The 17,190-nt window shown below is 61.2% G+C and overlaps 2 protein-coding genes across 2 annotated transcripts in view; both read right to left on the reverse strand.

The window, feature by feature from the left end:
- Window positions 1-2,682: 2,682 nt before the first annotated feature.
- On the reverse strand, window positions 2,683-12,613 carry LOC120879830 (multiple epidermal growth factor-like domains protein 6). Its single transcript, XM_040262825.1, has 18 exons — window positions 12,599-12,613; window positions 12,378-12,495; window positions 12,162-12,290; window positions 11,858-11,986; window positions 11,336-11,464; window positions 10,963-11,091; window positions 10,623-10,751; window positions 10,376-10,504; window positions 10,093-10,224; window positions 9,860-9,988; window positions 9,169-9,297; window positions 7,992-8,120; window positions 7,623-7,751; window positions 7,268-7,396; window positions 7,053-7,181; window positions 6,315-6,443; window positions 4,820-4,867; window positions 2,683-4,535 (listed from the first exon to the last, which is right to left on the reverse strand). The coding sequence occupies exons 1-18, from the start codon at window positions 12,611-12,613 to the stop codon at window positions 4,402-4,404; spliced, it is 2,124 nt and encodes a 707-aa protein (XP_040118759.1). The 3' UTR covers window positions 2,683-4,401.
- A 68-nt stretch (window positions 12,614-12,681) lies between these two features.
- Window positions 12,682-17,190, reverse strand: part of LOC120879831 (multiple epidermal growth factor-like domains protein 6) — a 50,650-nt gene continuing 46,141 nt past the window's right edge. The window contains exons 15-19 of the mRNA XM_040262826.1: window positions 16,942-17,076; window positions 14,120-14,245; window positions 13,472-13,603; window positions 13,250-13,378; window positions 12,682-13,157 (exon numbers count right to left, since the gene is read on the reverse strand). Coding sequence (XP_040118760.1) covers window positions 12,706-13,157; window positions 13,250-13,378; window positions 13,472-13,603; window positions 14,120-14,245; window positions 16,942-17,076 — 974 coding nt within the window. The 3' untranslated portion in view covers window positions 12,682-12,705. The remainder of the gene's footprint in view (window positions 13,158-13,249; window positions 13,379-13,471; window positions 13,604-14,119; window positions 14,246-16,941; window positions 17,077-17,190) is intronic.

The following is a 17,190-nucleotide window of genomic DNA, read 5'->3' on the forward strand; positions in this document are numbered from 1 at the left end:
CCCAGTCCTAGGAAGGACACAGGCTGTCACTTCAAGGCTATGGAGACCAGTAATGGGGGAGGGGAGGCAGGAGCCCAGAGAGGGGACAAGGAGCCCCGAGTGGCCTGGGGCAGAGACCCGGAATCCATCGCCTGCCCAGCTCGGCTCACAGAAGACTCTTGGCACACAGCCAGCATCGAGAAAGTGCCTCTCTGTTTTCTAGGAACTTTCATCAGAAAGAAGTGTAGAGGGATGGGATGGGGAGGGAAGCAGGAGGGGTGTTCAGGACGGGGGACACACGTACACCCATGGCTGATTCATGTCAATGTATGGCAAAAAACACTACAATATTATAAAGTAATTAGCCTCCAATTCAACTAATTTTTTTTTTTAAAAGAAAGGGGTGCCTAGCTCTTTCTGCTTCTACCCAGACTCATGACTCATCTCACCCAAACACCTGGGCACATTTTCTGATGTTAAAGTCCTTGTGTGGCTTTTTTCTATTTGCTCTAGGTAAATTCATGTATTTATTTTGGCCGTGCTCTGCGGCATGTGGGATGTCAGTTCCCCGACCGGGGTCCCCTGCCGTGGGAGCACGGAGTCCTAACCACTGGGCCGCCAGGGCAGTCCCCGCCTTGGGTTTCCATCAAGTCCAGGTCCCTTTGGATCAAGTGGATGTTATTTTTTTTAATGAGCAGCTAGTATTTTACTTAGTCTTTCTGCATACATGTCTGTAAACTTCTTTTCTCACATTGCCCTCACCTGTTGGAGAAGCTGGTTGGTACTGGCCTCCTGAAACGAGTTGAGTCGTTTCCTCTACTTAGTATTTCTGGAACAACTCACATCAGACAAGTGCGTGTCTCAGGGGTCTGGCCCAGCCCCTCCACCAACATATGATCCAGCCCTCCTGGGGTGGTGACAGGGTAGGGGGAAGGGGTGGGAGTGGGGGGGTGGAGCTGTGACAACTATTTGCGTTTACTTAAATTATTGGTTTATTCAAGTTTTTTGTTTCCACTTACACTGTTTCTGGTAGTTTATATTTTCCTGAAATGTATCCTTTTTTTTTTTTAAGTTTTCAAAGTTATTGGTACCTAGTTGTTCATAATATTCCCTTTTATATCTGACTCTCTGTGTCTATAGTTAATTTTCCCACCCTCTGTATTTTTTTCTTGCTTAATGTTTAAAAAAATATTATCAACCGTGTTAAATTTTCTTCTTTATTACTGTTCAAAGAAGAAATTTTTGTTAAATGTTCCATTATTTTCTGTTGGTTGAGTATGAAGTTTATAGACCTAAATATAGCTGTGTATATGTACAAATATAAATAAGTGAATATAGGCATATATATATCATGTGTATAAAGATAATTAAAATGTTATCATTGCTGTGTCTTGCTTTTGTATTGACTTTTGTATTAATAAATAGCACATTGAAAATCACCAGTTTAATTAGTTCCATCTGTTAAACCCACCACTGCTTTATGAGTCTCTGAGCCTCTATGTTTCATGCATGCATATGAAGATATTTACATACAGTCACGTACTATGCTTTGCACACACCATTTTAAAATATCAAAACTCATTGTCCAGCTTTTGGTTTACTTTGGATGTTTATATTTCTCTCCTTTCAGGTACGTGTTTTATCAATAAAATGTTGAAGAATGTTTAATGCAGTCTAGGGGCCTGATTTTGACCATCTGTAACCATTTCAATTAGGCTTTCACCTACTTTCTTATTCTGCTTGACTCTTCCTCCTTCCATGCCTTCCATTAGAGAGATGACATTTCCTCCAGTTTAAAAGTTAAACTTCCTATTAGTACTTCTGTGGAGGTCACAGTACCTTATCAAGTCCAGTCTACATGAGGGTTTGGCTGCCTCTGACCAGAGAAAAAGCTGGGTTAAAACTCAACATTCAGAAAACTAATATCATGGCATCTGGTCCCAACACTTCATGGCAAATAGATGGGGGAAAAATGAAAACAATGGCAGATTTTATTTTCTTGGGTTCCAAAATCACTGTGGATGGTGACTGCAGGCATGAAATTAAAAAACACTTGCTCCTTGGAAGAAAAGCTATGACAAACCTAGACAGCATATTAAAAAGCAAAGGTATTACTTTCCTGACAAAGGTCCATCTAGTCAAAGCTATGGTTTTTCCGGTAGTCATGTACAGATGTGAGAATTGGACCATAAGAAGGCTGAGCACCAAAGAATTGATACTTTCAAGTTGTAATGCTGGAGAAGACTCTTAAGAGTCCCTTGGACAGCAAGATAAACTAGTCAATCCTAAAGGAAATCAACCCCGAATATTCACGAGAAGGACTGATGCTGAAGCTGAAGCACCAATACTTTGGCCACCAGGTGCAAAGAGACAACTCATTGGAAAAGACCCTGATCCTGGGAAAGACTGAAGACAAAAGGAGAAGGGGGTAGCAGAGGATGAGATGGTTGGATAGCATCACCAACTCAATGGACGTGAATTTGAGCAAACTCCTGGAAATAGTCAAGGACAGGGAAGGAAGTCCATGGGGTCAAAGAATCAGACACAACTTAGCGAGTGAACAAGACCAGTGTCTCTCCCTTCCTCTGCTCCACCTTGCCTGGCTTCCCGGTGCCTGTTTCATTCTCTTAAACTCTAGGTCGAGGGTCGGTTACAAAAAGAGTCGGACACAATTTAGCGACTAAACAAGAAATCACTAGGTCATATAAGAAACATAATGATTATCTCATGCTTTCCATTCTTAATGGAAAACTTCCTCTGAATGTAATTTCAAGTGTGGTTCTCACATGGTGCCCACTGAGGCTGTGGACACCCAGGAATAATATCCACTTTTCTTCTCAAGGACAGTTTAGCAGGACACACAGTTGAAGGCCATGAAATTCAAGTTTCGAAGTCTTTTCTTCGACACTCTGAAACTGGCATCACCACCTTCTTGCCTCAGTGTTTCCACTGGAGCGTCTGCTGTCACTCTGACTCCTGTTCGCTTTTTCTGGGCATTTTTAGAATGTCTCTTTGTTACTAGTATTCTTTAAATTCCTTAGACAATGGCTTTAAAATGTTTTAAATTTTATTTCCAGTATGAGCACTTTCGATCTGAGATCATCCAACTTGGACCTGAGAGCTTGGTGCTTTGTGTCGATGGTTTTTCCCTTCTTTTTCTAAGGCTTCAGAAGTGCTAACACTTCCCTCATCCTTTTCCACTAACCTTTCCTTTGTATCTTCTCTCTCTCTGCCTCCCTGACGCCTACTGGGAGGGTCCTGAGCTGGAAAACCTGGTATTTGGCTAGATTTCTGCCACCCTCCCCATCCCCCACCCCGGCAACTCCAGCCTCCACACGTCCACGCCCAGTCCTGACGATGGTCCTTCTTGACCTGCATCCCATTATCCCTGCACTGTCCCTGACACTTTCTGGGATATGGATTCTATATATGTACCTCAAAGTCTTAAAACAGTGGCCCATTAACTCGGTTTCATCTGCTACTGCTTGTCCACTCGCTGTCCGTCTAAGAGGACAGGGTTTACCAGAACCCACCCTGCTTTGCCCCATGAGATTCTTTGCGCCTGGAGCAATCAGCTACCCGGGCTCATGCTGGAGGAGGGAGGGGGCTCCAGCCCAGACCTAAGTGTCCAGTGTGACAATCTGGGTCCAACCATCTCCGCTGGCTCTACCCTGAAGACAGGGCAGGGGGAGGAGTTGGGGACACCCAAGCTGCCCTTAGCAGCACCCTGCCCTCCTCCCCTGGGGACCACACGTCCCATATACAGGCTGTTGCCAGCACTTGGAGGGTCTCTGGGCTCCATGCCCTGAAGAGCACCGGGGACCAGGATAAACCCTGACTGCTTGTGTGGCACCCAGGGAGGCCCAGGGGCCTCACGGGCCTCTCTGGTCAGGCCACTCATGCCGGTGGTCCCAGGAGGCCACCACATGGAGCCCGTACAAAGCAGCAAGCACACAGGCCTCAAAGAAGTAGCTGCTCCTTTCTTAACTTATTGGGTTTCACAGGGTACCGAAGCCCCACCCAGAGGCCTGAGTCAAGGCCTCCCAGGTCGGGCAGCAGGCAGGCAGCCCTCCAGTGCCCAGGGTCTGGCTGCCCATAAATACCTTCCATAAATATGGCCCGGCCTAGCACCAGCATCTGTTTCCAGGTAAACAGACTGAACTGCAGCAGTCCCAGGCCTAGCACCAGAAGAACTTGCTCCAAGTAAGGGCCCCATGCCGGCACCTGCCCCCACACCTGCCTGCAGTCGCACCCGGGGGCATGGCAGGTGCGGCTTCCTCCACACTATGATCCTCAGGGCGGGCCAGGCAGGGCCTCCATCCTCGTGGTCAGAAGATCCTTGCAGAGTGGAAGGCTGCGCCACTGTCCACAGGCCTCGGAGACCAGGGTGGGGCCGGAGTCCTGGCCCCCGCACGTCCCTCCTCAGTGGACACCAAAGCCCCCAGGTCCCCTCAGTGGCCCCTGGGAGCCAAGCCTCAGCGGGGGCTGCCCCTGAGCTAGTGCTTCTCTAGGCTGCTGCTGAGCCCAGGTCTGGTGGGAGGCTGGTTGTAGGGCCACTGCAGGGGCAGGAAAGAAGTAGGTCAGCCCTGGGGTGGGAGGAAACTCTCCAAGGCTTTTGAGTCCTGGGCTCAGGCTTCCTGCCGCCCCTCCTGTCCTTCCAGCTCCAGCCTTGACTCATCTCTGAGGTCCAGGTTTTAAAAACCCTGCCACCCTGGGGGCCCAGATTACAGGCAAGAGCTGGATCCCCCTCCCTCCTCTGGCCTTAGTCTGCAGGTAAGGGGCTGTAACGCCAGCAAGTGCCACCCTCCTGGCAACACAGGGATGCCCCCGGCCCGCCTACCTGGGCCCAGGGCTGGAGATGGGCTCTCCGGGAGCTGGGAGGGTCCACCTGCAGGCGGACAGACACGCTGGTGCCCCTCCCTCCGGTGGGCAGCAGTCATGGGGCAGTGAGGCTGCAGGGATCCCCACTCTCTCCCTGCACAGCATCTCCCCGCCAACATACAGGGTGGGGAGGCAGGACTTAGGACTGGATGAAGAGGGGCTTCACTACAGGCCCTGTGGGGTCCACTCCAGGGTAGGAGCAGTGAGGCCCTTCTTGTTCTCCTTTCCAGCAGGGCTCAGGCAGGGGCACCCCTAGTTCCTGACGCCCCCCCCCCCAACCTCACCCCAGGGTAAACGTCACGGCCACCTAGAATGCCTCTGGTGCAGTACCGAACCTGACCACCAGGTGCCGCTGTGGGCATCATTCGTCCCAGCACCAGCCCCACAAGTTTCAGTCTCCACCTACTCAACCCCCTCCTCTTCAGGAGGTGGAATCCCTCCCCTAAAGGCGCTTAGGGACCAGGACTGCCTTGGGGAGGCTCAACAAGATGCACTCACAATATAAGACCATGTCTGGGGTCCCCAGGTCAAGGATCCCAGCCTGGAATCTCCACTCGCAGCCTGGCTTCCCCCATCACCCCATCTCAAGGCCTGCCTGGTACAGGCCCCAAGCCGGCCTCTGGTCTCCCCTGGCAGACACAATGCTTCCCAGGAACAGACTGGGTCTGGGCGAGGTGACCAGGGCACACCAGAGGGGCAGAGGTGGCCAGAGGAGCAGGGGCACTCTAAGCTCTGCCTGCAGAAAGCAGGCTCCCCCAGTGCTTTGGGGGCTGAGGGGCCATGGTGCCATCACCACCCCCAACCCTGCCCGTGGGTGTGCACAGAAGCGCACACACACACACATGCTGGGAGACACAGGTGCTAGCATGCAGACTGGAGCACGTGCTGCATGTCTAATCTCTAAATCGTGTCTGACTCTTCGCGGCCCCATGGACTTCAGCTCGCCGGGATCCTCTGTCCATGGGACTCTCCAGGCAGGAATACTGGAGTGTGTTGCCATGCCCTCCTCCAGGGGATCTTCCCAACCCAGGGACTGAACCCGCTTCTTTTATGTCTCCTGCATTGGCAGATGGGTTCTTCACCACTAGTGCCAGCTGGGAAGACTGGAGCACACACCTGTGCTACTGCACACACGCACCCTTGGGTAGGTACACTGTCATGCCCTGGTTCACACATGCAGGGTGAGGAAGGGGTGGCAGGGGGCTGTGTCAGCAGTTCACCCAGCCCTGCCCAAGGGGTCTCCACCCTCTGCAGTTTGAGCCCATGCCTGCCGCTCTTGGGTTGGCTGTTTGCTGAGTCCCATCCACGGTCCAGGGGCTGGAAGGCCCACACTTTGTCCAGCAGAGGCCAGGCAGACACCATGGGCATCGCACTCAGATGGTGACATTCGTGCCACTCACCTGACCCCACGAGCACCCTGTCCCCCTCTCACTCGCCCCCGGAACCCGACTCACCCTGCCGGCACGTGGGCCCTGTGTAGCCGTCCACGCAGAGGCACTGCCCGCTGACAGGGTCGCAGTTGGCTCCACCCCCACAGGAGCAGCGCAGGGCACAGCCAGGCCCAAAGTAACCCCTCCTGCAGCCTGTGGGTGGAGTGGAAGTGGTGGGAGGGACAGGCCTGAGTGCCACTCCAGTCCACCCGGGGCTGGGACCGCAGGCCTCAGGATACCCGCAGGGAGCATGCAGGAGCAAAGACCTCAAGCCTTAGATTTGTCCTGTGTGAGCCCTCAGGTGGGAAAGTGCTGGGCGCCGGGCACTGGCCCAGAATCTCTTCCCCATATTCCCACCAGCCCCCAGGCCGGCGAAGGGGAGCTGGCGGTCAGAGAGGCTCCCTAGGGGCAAGACGGCCAAGAGCCCTGAGGAGGAGATACAGAGCCCGCGCAGGCCAGCTGGCCCATCTGGGAGGCTTCCTTCCCACCTCACCAGGGGCCCCTCCCCAGGACCAAAGCCCCCACACCCCAGGGAGAGGCCCCCCAGGGACTCAGGGGGAAGCTGTAAGGCAGAACGGGCCTCGACAACCCCGAGCAGGAACCCTGGTGCTGGGCCCTCTGTGAGCCACTGCGCCAGCAGAGGGACTGGAAAGGAGGATGTGCCCAGGCCAGGACGTGACACAGGTGGGCTCCAGAAACACAGTCGATTCCACCAACAGAGACCCACACCCCTGCCCCTATCGAGCGGCATCCCTGACTCACCCAAGTCACAAGTGGTCCCTGTGCGCCCAGGGGGGCACAGGCAGTGGCCGGTGACGGGGTCACAGGGCACCCCAAGCTTGCAGTCACACTGCTGGCCGCAGCCCTCTCCAAACAAGCCCGGCTCACACCCTGGAAGGGGCGCTGGCTCAGCATCCTCTGTCCCGAGCCCAGGGCAAGGGGACCAGGTGGGAGTGCGTGGGGGCACGGACACTCACCCTGCTCGCAGAACTGGCCATGGAGGCCAGCAGGGCAGAGGCACCGGCCGCTGATGGGGTCGCAGGGGGCACCATGCTGACACTGGCACGTCTGCTGGCAGCCAGCCCCATGGAAGCCGGGGGGACAGGCTGAGGGAGACCCGGATCGGAGCCCCTGACTCAGTTTGCCCAGAGAGAGCAAAGGACGGGCTTGGGGCTGGCACCCGCTTCCTCCCACCCAGGCCCAGAGCCTGCCCTTGTGGCCCTCTGCCCCGAAGCTGGGTCAGGCCTCATCGCATCGGGCCGCCACAAGGAGTGACGCGGAAAGGGGAGGAGTGTGCGCCCAGGGGTGCAGAGGCCTGACCCTACAACTCACGGTGCTCGCAGGCCTGGCCGTAGAAGCCGGGGCTGCAGCGACAAGCCCCCGACGTGGGCTCACAGGTCCCGTGGTTGTGGCAGGAGCACTCGAGGCTGCAGGCAGCACCGTAGTGCCCAGCAGGGCAGGCTGAGGAGGGGCCGGGGGGTCAGCCTGCTGTCACGGGACAGCAGGGGCACTAGCCTCACCCAGGTGACCCTGGGATCCTCGCCCGGCCCTCCGGCAGCCGGGTGCCTCCCCATGATCGCCCCTAAACTATGGCCCTCCTCCCGCACCCAGCCCCTGCCACACCGGGCATGGCCTCACCCGCTATAGGCAGCGACTCTCCACCTCACACACGCTGCCGCCCCCAGGCTGGCCCAGACTCACCCAGCTCGCAGTGCGGCCCCGTCCAGCCCAGGCCACAGGAACAGCTGCCGTTGGTGGCATGACACAGGCCCCCATTCCTGCAGGAGCACGCATGCTCACAGTTCACACCAAACCGATTCTGGGGGCAGCCTAGGGACGAAGTGGGCCTGCTCAGAGCTCTGGTTGGAGCCAGACATGCTCCAGGACACTCCCACGTGATCCGACAGTCATTCAACAAACACTTCCTCCCCGCCCCCTCTGCCCCCCAGGCACACACATGCCAGGAAGCGGCACCAACCACATCCTGCCAGTTCATCCATCTTCCTCAGAGGCCAGAACTGAGCCAGCGCTGAGAGTAACACAGGAGGAAAGGGACCAGGGCCCTCCAGGGCATGGGAGTGCCTGTCCACCAGGCGGGAGGGGGTCAGGGAAGTCTTCCTAGGGGGGAGGCACCCTCCAGGTTCGGAGGAGGCTGGGCAGCCCCACACTCCAGGTGGTGCTTTCAGACTCTGACCCCTAGCTGCCGTTCTCCCCTGGAGGTGTGGCCTGGATGGAGTCAGGATTCAGGACCTGGGGGAGTGTGACCAGCCCCTTGAAAAGGACCAGAGGGGGCAGAGGGCTCAGACCTACCAGGGTGTGGGGTCAGACCAAGCAGTGTGGGCACGGCCTGAGGACCTGCTTACCATCATGAGCACGAACCCCACGACGGTCCCAGGGGCCACTCTGGTTGCCCCACCATCGCCTGTGCTCCGGGTCTCCCTCTCCGTGGGTTCCCAGCTGCTGGGCCCAGGAGGAAGGGCCAGCAGGACTCCGTCCCAGGAGGACATCAGCCAAGAGGCTGGCTCCATCCTCAAGACGGAGCAGTCGCCTGACCCCTCCTGCTCGGGGTTGGGGGCTGGCTCTGGGACAGAAGTTATTCATCCCCCACTGGCCACAGGGAACTGGAGAGGTCAACTGATGGCCTGAGTCCTAGGGTCATGGGTCAAAGCAGGATATGGGGTACTATCGGATGACCCGAGTGGGCATTGCAGTCAACATGAGCAAGCCCTCACTTATATCCTCAGGGCACCTTGGGGATTAGCAGAAGGGACCCAGCTCTCCCGTGACCCCACGGCTTCACTCTGTCACCAACGCTCCCCCATGGCTAACGTAGTGATGTATGCAAAGTGCCCGAGGCAGCAAGCAAGTAGGTTCTCACCATGCTCGCAGTGAACTCCGGTCCTCCCAGGTGGGCAGGAGCAGCTGCCGGTCACGGGGTCACAGGCTGCCCCCTGCCCACACCCGCAAACGTGGGCACAGCCAGGGCCAAAGTTGCCGTGTGGACAGGCTGCCGGGAGGAAAGGGGAGGGTGGCCACTCCTGGCTGGATCCCCTGCCTCTGCTCTGTCAACCCAGATGGGCCGGGACTGGGCCACGGCAGGCTGGGTGTGGAGACTCCCGCCCTGTCTTCCCAGACAGGTCGAGGCCGCCTGCTGCTGAGCCCCCTGCCCTCCCTGGTGTCTCCCTCAGCTGCAGGCTCTGTAGGGGGCCGGGCCCACGCTACAGTGAGTGACTTACAGTGCCCCCACCCACCTTCGCCAGCCCCAGCCCCAGACTGTCGGTCGGAAAGTTCCCACGTGACTCAGGGAGAGGCCCTTCTCTCTGCAGGATGCCAGCTGGTTTCTGCAGGGGTCCTGGTGGACACAGCCCGGGTCGGGGGCACAGCACACGGCCAGGCAGAGCAGGCCGAGGAGACGTTTTGGCCATACCGAACCCTCAGCTTAGCCTGGTCTGCAGCCGGTCCCAGCGAGGGACCCAAGGAGTGGAACCGTCTGGGGCTGTCTGCCCGGCAGGCCGGATGGCGTGGCCCTGCCTGTTGAGATGCAGGGAGAAGACACCCCAGCCACTCACCGAGGCCGCAGTCAGTCCCAAGGAATCCGGCGGGGCAGCGGCAGGCCCCGGTGACCGCGTCACAGGAGCCCCCGTTGAGACACCCACACAGCAGCTCACAGCCAGGCCCGAACCGCCCTGGCGGGCACCCTGCGGGGGGAGGGGCCAGCTGCCAGGGGCGGGGCGCTCGCAAAGCCCCTCCCCTTTCCCCTCCATCACTCCAGCGGCCCGGCCGCCAGCCGGGCAGCACTCACGTTTCTGGCAGCCGGCGCCGTGATAGCCAGGGGCGCACATGCAGGCCCCCGAGGCAGGGTGGCAGGCCTGGTTCTCGCCGGGGCAGTGGCACTGCTGCCCACAGCGCTCCCCAAAGGTGCCAAGTGGGCAGGCTGGGGGAGGCAGCAGGTGTCAGTCCTGGCCTGGCCCGGAGAAGGCACCCTCCCTCACCCCGGGCCCCTCTTGGGGGCAGAGCTCTGGGGCCCAGCCCAGGAGCGCATGTGGCCTGAACTGCCCCCAGGCCTGCCCACATCCGGCACCCACCTTGCTCACAGCTGGGCCCCGTGAAGCCCGGGGGACAGTGACACTCCCCGGTGACATGGTGGCAGGCGGCGCCTGGGGGGCACTGGCAGCGCTGGGCACAGGCCTCTCCAAACCAGCCAGGTGGGCAGGCTGCGGGGAGGCGTGGGCGGAGATGGTGGGGAGCCCTGGGGTGGGGGGCGGGAGCCCGAGGGGTCGCCGTTTGAAGTACCCGCCCCCACCCTGGGCCCCAGCAGAGCTGAGGGCTCACCGCTCTCACAGCGCGAGCCGCTCCACCCCGGGGGGCAGAGGCAGGCCCCGGTGACGGCGTGGCAGGCGGCCCCCCACCGGCAAGCGCAGTGCTCCTCACAGCGCACCCCGAAGGTGCCCTCGGGACAGGCTGTGGGGAAAGGGGCGGGCGAGCTTAGTCCGGCTCCGTGCGGCTCCCCGGACAGAGGCAGAAGGCCCGGGGAGCTCAGACCACAGCCCTGCCCCCTCCTACCCACTGCCCACACTGCTGAGGCCCCACACTCTGGCATGATGGAGGCCACCCCAGAGGGGCCCCAGGGATTTCCTGGCCTCCCCCATGGGTCCCCAAGCCACCCACTCACGGCTCTGGCACTTGTCCCCAGTCCAGCCGGCTGGGCAGAGGCAGTGGCCGGTGTGCGGATCACAGAGGCCGCTGTTGAGGCACCCGCAGCTCTGCAGGCAGCCAGCTTCAAAGACTCCCAGGAGGCACTCTGCAGAGACGGGGCGGGTGATGCCTGGGGGCCCAGTACCCCTGCCCTGCTCATGCTTCCTGCACCCAGAGCCTCGGGTGCTGGGTCCTTGGGAAGGATAGGCGCCTGGGGGTGATGAAACCACAGGCCACACCCAGGGCCCTGCTCCTCAACACTAGGCAGCCGTCAGAGGGAGGGGACCAGGGCAGTGGCCTTGGGTCCCCCGAGACCCCCAGGGCCCCTCCTCCACCAGCCCGACACTCACCCTTCTCACAGGCCAGGCCAGCCCAGCCCTCTGGGCAAGTGCAGTGACCTGAGACTGGGTCACAGGTGCCCCCATTCCGGCACAGGCAGGAGAGCTGACAGTCCTCACCATAGAGGCCCTCTGGGCAGGCTGAGGCCAGAGAGAGAAGCAACCTGTGGTTTCCCCGCCAGCCAGGCCGGAGGCCTGAACCCTCGGGGGGCCAGCCCACCGGACCTGCAGGCTCATCCCAAAGCCCAACACCGAACTTTAGGGGCAGGAATGGGGGCTGCCTCTAGGACGAGCTGCCCCAGGGCTCCCCGGGCCCACTGGCCCAGTCTTTGGGGGCTCAGCGCTGAAGGGTGTGGTCCCTTAGGAGTCCTAAGGCCTCCCTCCCTCCCTGGGTACCCCACAGCAGGGAGATGGACTTCCGCCCTCCCTGCCCAGAGAGGTTTAGATCTCCCTCAAGTCCCACCCATGTCACCCTACACGGCCCAGGGAGGGACAAGCATGACAGCTGGCTCTAGACTCCTGATCAGGGCTTACCCTGCAGGCAGGTGGGCCCTGTCCAGCCAGGGCCACAGCGGCACTGCCCATGGACAGGGTCACAGGAGGCCCCATTAAAGCAGGAGCAGGCCAGGCTGCAGTTGTGGCCGAACGTGTTGGCTGGGCAGGCTGCAGGAGAGAAGGGGGTCAGGGGCCGGGGGTGATGGACCCCAGGAGGGGCTGCAGCAGATGATCCCAGGCTGCTGAGGTCTAGCGCCCCTTTCTTCTGACCTGGGTGGCCACACACAAGGACAGACCCTAACCCTAACGGGCAGCGCCCAAGGCTGACGGGGGCCTCACGCACTCTGGGCACAGCGGGGGCCCTGGCGGCCGGCAGGACAGAGGCAGGAGCCGCTCACGGGATCACAGGGGACTCCGGCACTGCAGTCACAGGCACGGCCACAGTCCATTCCAAAGAAGCCGGCTGGGCAGGCTGCGGGCGGGGCGGCGATGGGAGACCGCCGGGGTCACGAGACCTGCCTGCCGCCGCCCTCCCACACCCTCTACCCACCTGACTCACCTCGCTCACAGAAGGTGCCCCTCCAGCCGGCAGGGCAGGTGCAGGCCCCGCTGACATGGTCACAGGCCGCCCCGTGCTCACACTGGCACCGCTGCCCACAGCCCGGCCCGAAGTAGCCCTGGGGACACCCTGAGACGCCAGACTCTCAGCTGGGTGTACAGTAGCCTGCCCCAGTCCTGCGCAGGGCCTGGGCCGTGGGGCAGGGTAAGCCCCTCCCTTACCCAAGGCTTCTGCATCCCTCCCAGCTAGGAGCCAAGCCCCCAGCTCACCCAGACCCACCGGCCCAGCCAGGGTGGGGGTCGACACTGAAGGGCAGGGTCCTTGGTCCTTAGCAGACACTTTCCTCGCCTCTCACAGGTGGCAGGCGCCCCCTGGGGTGCCACTGACCCATCTTTCGCTGCCTTTGCTCCACGTGGGCCCTCTCTTGAGCCCAGGCAGGTAGGACGGTGGCGGGTGGCAGGGGGGCCAGATGGGGGAGGTTGGGGGTGGGCTTAGATGAGGAGACCCCTGCTTGTTCGGGGACAGGGAGCAGGGCTGGGTCCCCCTGACACTCGTACGTGTGTGTGTATGTGTGCACATGAGCCTGCGTGTGAGTGAGCACATGAGCATGCATGTGCACATGCGTGTGCGGGCCAGGCTGGGACTCACGCTGCTCACACCGCGGGCCCACATAGCCGGCTTCACACACACACCGGCCGCTGACGGCGTCGCAGTCCCCATGGCCTGCACTGCAGTTGCAGGCGTGGCTGCAGTCGGGTCCCCAGTGGCCGCTGTCACAGGCTGCAACAGAGCAACAAAGGCTGGTCACCCTGCGCAGGTGACCACAGTCGGATCAGGGGTGGGGAGGGATGCCTGGACACCAGGCCACCTACCTCTCTGGCAGCTGAGGCCGGTCCACCCAGGGGCGCAGCTGCACCGGCCGGTCACTGGGTGACAGAGCCCATCGTTGGCACAGGAGCACCGCGTCTGGCAACCAGGTCCAAACCAGCCAGCAGGGCAGGCTGTGGGCAGAGACAGGCTGAGCATAGCTGGGGCTGGACATGGGGCCAGCTGGGATTGCGGGAAGGGCTGAGGTGGGGGCAGCGGGCACTCACCATCCTGGCAGCGGCTGCCCGTGAAGCCGGGGCGGCACAGGCAGGCTCCAGTCTCCGGCACACAGGCGGCACCGTGCTCACATGGCGGGCAGATCTCCTGGCAGCCAAGCCCCCAGCGGCCCTCGGGACAATCTAGAACCACCACCCCCCACACACAGAGGTAGTCAGTCTCCCCAGGCCTCGCTGGGCCCACTGGGGAGCAGGGATTTCTCTTCCCAACTGAGCCATCCCAGAGGAGGGAGGGGGCAGGTCATGGGAGCCCCTAGTCCACTCACAGGCTGTAGACTTCAGGGCATTCACCCCAGGGGAAGACCCCCCTGCCCCAGGATGCTCAAGAAGCAAAAGCGGGCCCCAGAAGAACCGGGAGACCCACATGCAGGGAACAGGAGCTTAGAGGACCCACCACAGGCTGGGGAGGGTGGGGGGCTAAGCTGTCCCCGTGGCTGACAGTTCCCAGTGTCCCCTCTGCAGGCTCAGCCACAGGGCAGCCGCAGACGCCCACACCCAGACCCAAGCCTGGTGGTGTGAGCTCTCGCAGCTGTGGATGGGCCTGGGGTCCACAGGGCTCCAGGGCTGGGGTCCGCAAGCGTGGCCAGGCATCGTGCAGCACAGGGAGCTGAGGTGGCCCGGGCCACGGCTGCCACTCACCTGCCCCACAGTCCTCCCCGGTCCTCCCCGGTGGGCACAGGCACTGCCCTGTGGCCCGGTCGCAGGGGGCACCCCCACAGGAGCAGGAGCCTGAGCAGTTCTGGCCAAACGTCTCCGCCGGGCACTCTAGGGGTGGGGAGCGGAGAGCCTCAGGGCCCCCACGCAGAGTGGCCCTCCTCCCCTGACCTCCACCCCACACTGCACCTGCCCTCCCACATGGCTCCCCGGAACCTGTCCCCCCTGCACCTGTCTCCCCTCACCTGGCCCCCACCTGCCACCCTGGAACCTGCCACACTCTCACCTGCCCCCCCCACCTGCCTCCCTGGAACCTGTCCCCCCTCATCTGCCCCCCACATCTTCTCTCCTCACCTGTCCCTCCACCTGCCCCCCTCACCTGCCCCCTCACCTGCACCCACACCTGCCCCCTGCACCTGCCCTCCTCTCCTCTCCCCTGCACCTGCCCCCCTCATCTGCACCCCCACCTGCCCTTGCACCTGCCCTCCTCTCCTCTCCCCTGCACCTGCCCCCCTCATCTGCACCCCCACCTGCCCCCTGCACCTGCCCCCCTCACCTGTCCCCAGCACCTGCCCCCTCCACCTGCCCCACAGGGTTGCTGACACAGCCCGGGTCCCCAGGGTGATGAGGGCAGTCACAGGAGTGGACAAGAGATGGGGACATGGGGCAGGGAAAGGCCCACGTAGGGGAGCAGTGGTGAGGGGTGGCCTGGAGGCCGCAGATGGCAGGGCCTATGGAGGGTGAGCCAGGACCTTGGCGAGTGGTGGCAGACCCGCTCTGCCTGCCTTCCTCCCACTGTGGTCCACCATGGGGTCCCCCATGTGGTCACCACGTGTTCAGGAGTGAGAAAAGCCTGGGGAGGAGGGGCCAGCAGCTCTGGGCCCAAAGCAGAGCTTCAGAAAAGAACACTGGGATCATGGAGCCTGACCCCACCCATGTGGACCGCAGTGGGGGCTCCAGTGGCCTGGCAGGGCCCCCTGTCTCCCCTACACCTGCTTGACTAGGGCGGTAACTGAGATGATGAGAAGGCCCTGCTGGCCCCAGCACCATGTGGCCGCTGCGATGCTGCTATAAGGAAAATTCTGGGCCCTGGAAGGCCAGCCAGGCACCTGGAGTGGGCAGGCTGGGGTCCACGCTCCACACCAAAGAATAGACAACCCCTCTCTCCCACCACAACACTCAGCAGGACTGAGAATTGAGGATGCGCACTGCCTGGGTAGGGGTAGATGTCAGCAGGAATGGCGTGGGGTCCCAGGCCTGGGGTCTCTCTGCACGCCCACGCCCCTTGAACCCTTGCCCTGAGGGCCCACACCTACGGGCACCTGCTCGCCCACAGGACCACAGGCGGCACACACGCTGGACGCACATGCAGGCACCCAGGCAGCGTGGACTGGGGCAGGGAGGCCCAGCAGGGCACATGGAGCTGACCGCCGTCTGGGGTGGGTCCCCGCTCCACTGACAGGCAGACTGATGCCTTCCAGAGCTGACAGCAGCGGGGAGCCCATCACTGCCATAAAGATGTGTGTCAGGCCCCGCCACCCATCCTTGGGGCCCTGGATGCTTTTGAAGAAAAAAGGGAAAGAAAGACAGAGAAGACCAGCAGGGAAGGATGGGGGTAAAGGCCCTTCGAGTCTTAGCACTCAGGCCACCTGGGAGGGCACTGCTGGACAGCGGCCGCCGGCAGGGGTGGAGGAGGGCGAGGGCGCATAGAGAAGTCAGGGGAGTCACGGGGCCTGAGCCCACCCCAGGTAGGCGAGGCCCACCAGCTCCGACGCCGTTTCATGGATGGGGTGATGTCCCTGGCTCTTGAAGGCCCTCGAGACCACAGAGCCCCCCGCCAGAGTGTGGGTTGGGCTTGTGGGGATACTTGGTTTCCAAGCTGGGTTCTAAGCCCTACACACAGCCCTTGTGCACCAAGGGAATCTGAGAGCCCAGATCATCCCGGGGGTCTCCAGGACCACCACTGAGAGGGAGGGTCCGGGCCTGGGTGTAGAGGGAGACTGACTCCTCGGCTTGGGGTGGGCAGTGGCCCCCAGGCCCTCCTTGTCCCTGAGGGGGACTTGGACCACTGCCTCTGGTGGGAGTCACACCAGTCACACTGCAGGCCCCCTCTCCACTCCCACCTGCCCTGGCTGAGGGGTGAGGACAGTGTGTCCTGTGCTGAGGGAGGTCCCAACCTGCCCACACTGTTGGCAGCCACGGCAGTGCTGATGCTCACAGCAAGGGCTCCTCCATATAAACGAGGACCTCCTGCCTCCAGCCTCTCCCTGCTTGGCACCCATTCACACTGTCCCAGCCTCAGCATCCACGCGGAGGGCCTACAGTCATCACCCACACCCTACGCTGGCACCTCCAGCCCAGGCCTCTCGAGACACCACCTCTGGGAGCAATTGCCTTTGTCCTGCCTGCTCAGACCCACCAGGGAGGAGCCCCCGGCCGGCTTCCAGCACAAAGCGCGCTCAGTCTGTCCTGTGATGGAAGGAGTGAACGAGCAAGGGAGGGGATGATCTGGGAGTGGTACCAACCCTTCCGGCCACTCTGCACACGCGCACACACACACACACACACACACAAAGTGTACATCCGTGTAGACACACACACATGAGCTCCCGGCCTCTTGGGTGCACAGGGACAGGCAGACCTGTGGCTGAGTCACCACTGCATGACCAGGGTGGGGACACAGCAGTCAACGTGCTGCCAGAGCCAGGCTTTACGGCTGACCCGATGCCCAGCTCCAGCACTTCTGGTGCCTGGCGCCCTGCACGGCCAGATAGCCTGCACCCTACCTGGGCACTGGGGCTGCTCACCTTGGCTGCAGTCCTCCCCGTGGTAGCCAGCGGGACACTGCTTCCCACACTCGCCGCTGACAGGGTCACAGGCCACGCCCGGGGGACAGGTGCACACCTGCCGGCACCCTGGCCCAAAGAAGCCCGGCTGGCACTCTGCAGGGAGAGAGGGGAGAGGCGTCTGCAAGGTTCCAAAGGCCCTGGGGCCTGTCCCTCTCCCCTAGGGCCTGTCCCTCTCCCCTGGGGCCTGTCCCCCTCCCCTGGGGCCTG

Source organism: Oryx dammah, unplaced genomic scaffold, assembly GCF_014754425.2.
Source record: "Oryx dammah isolate SB20612 unplaced genomic scaffold, SCBI_Odam_1.1 HiC_scaffold_21, whole genome shotgun sequence".
NCBI classification, from domain to species: domain Eukaryota; kingdom Metazoa; phylum Chordata; class Mammalia; order Artiodactyla; family Bovidae; genus Oryx; species Oryx dammah.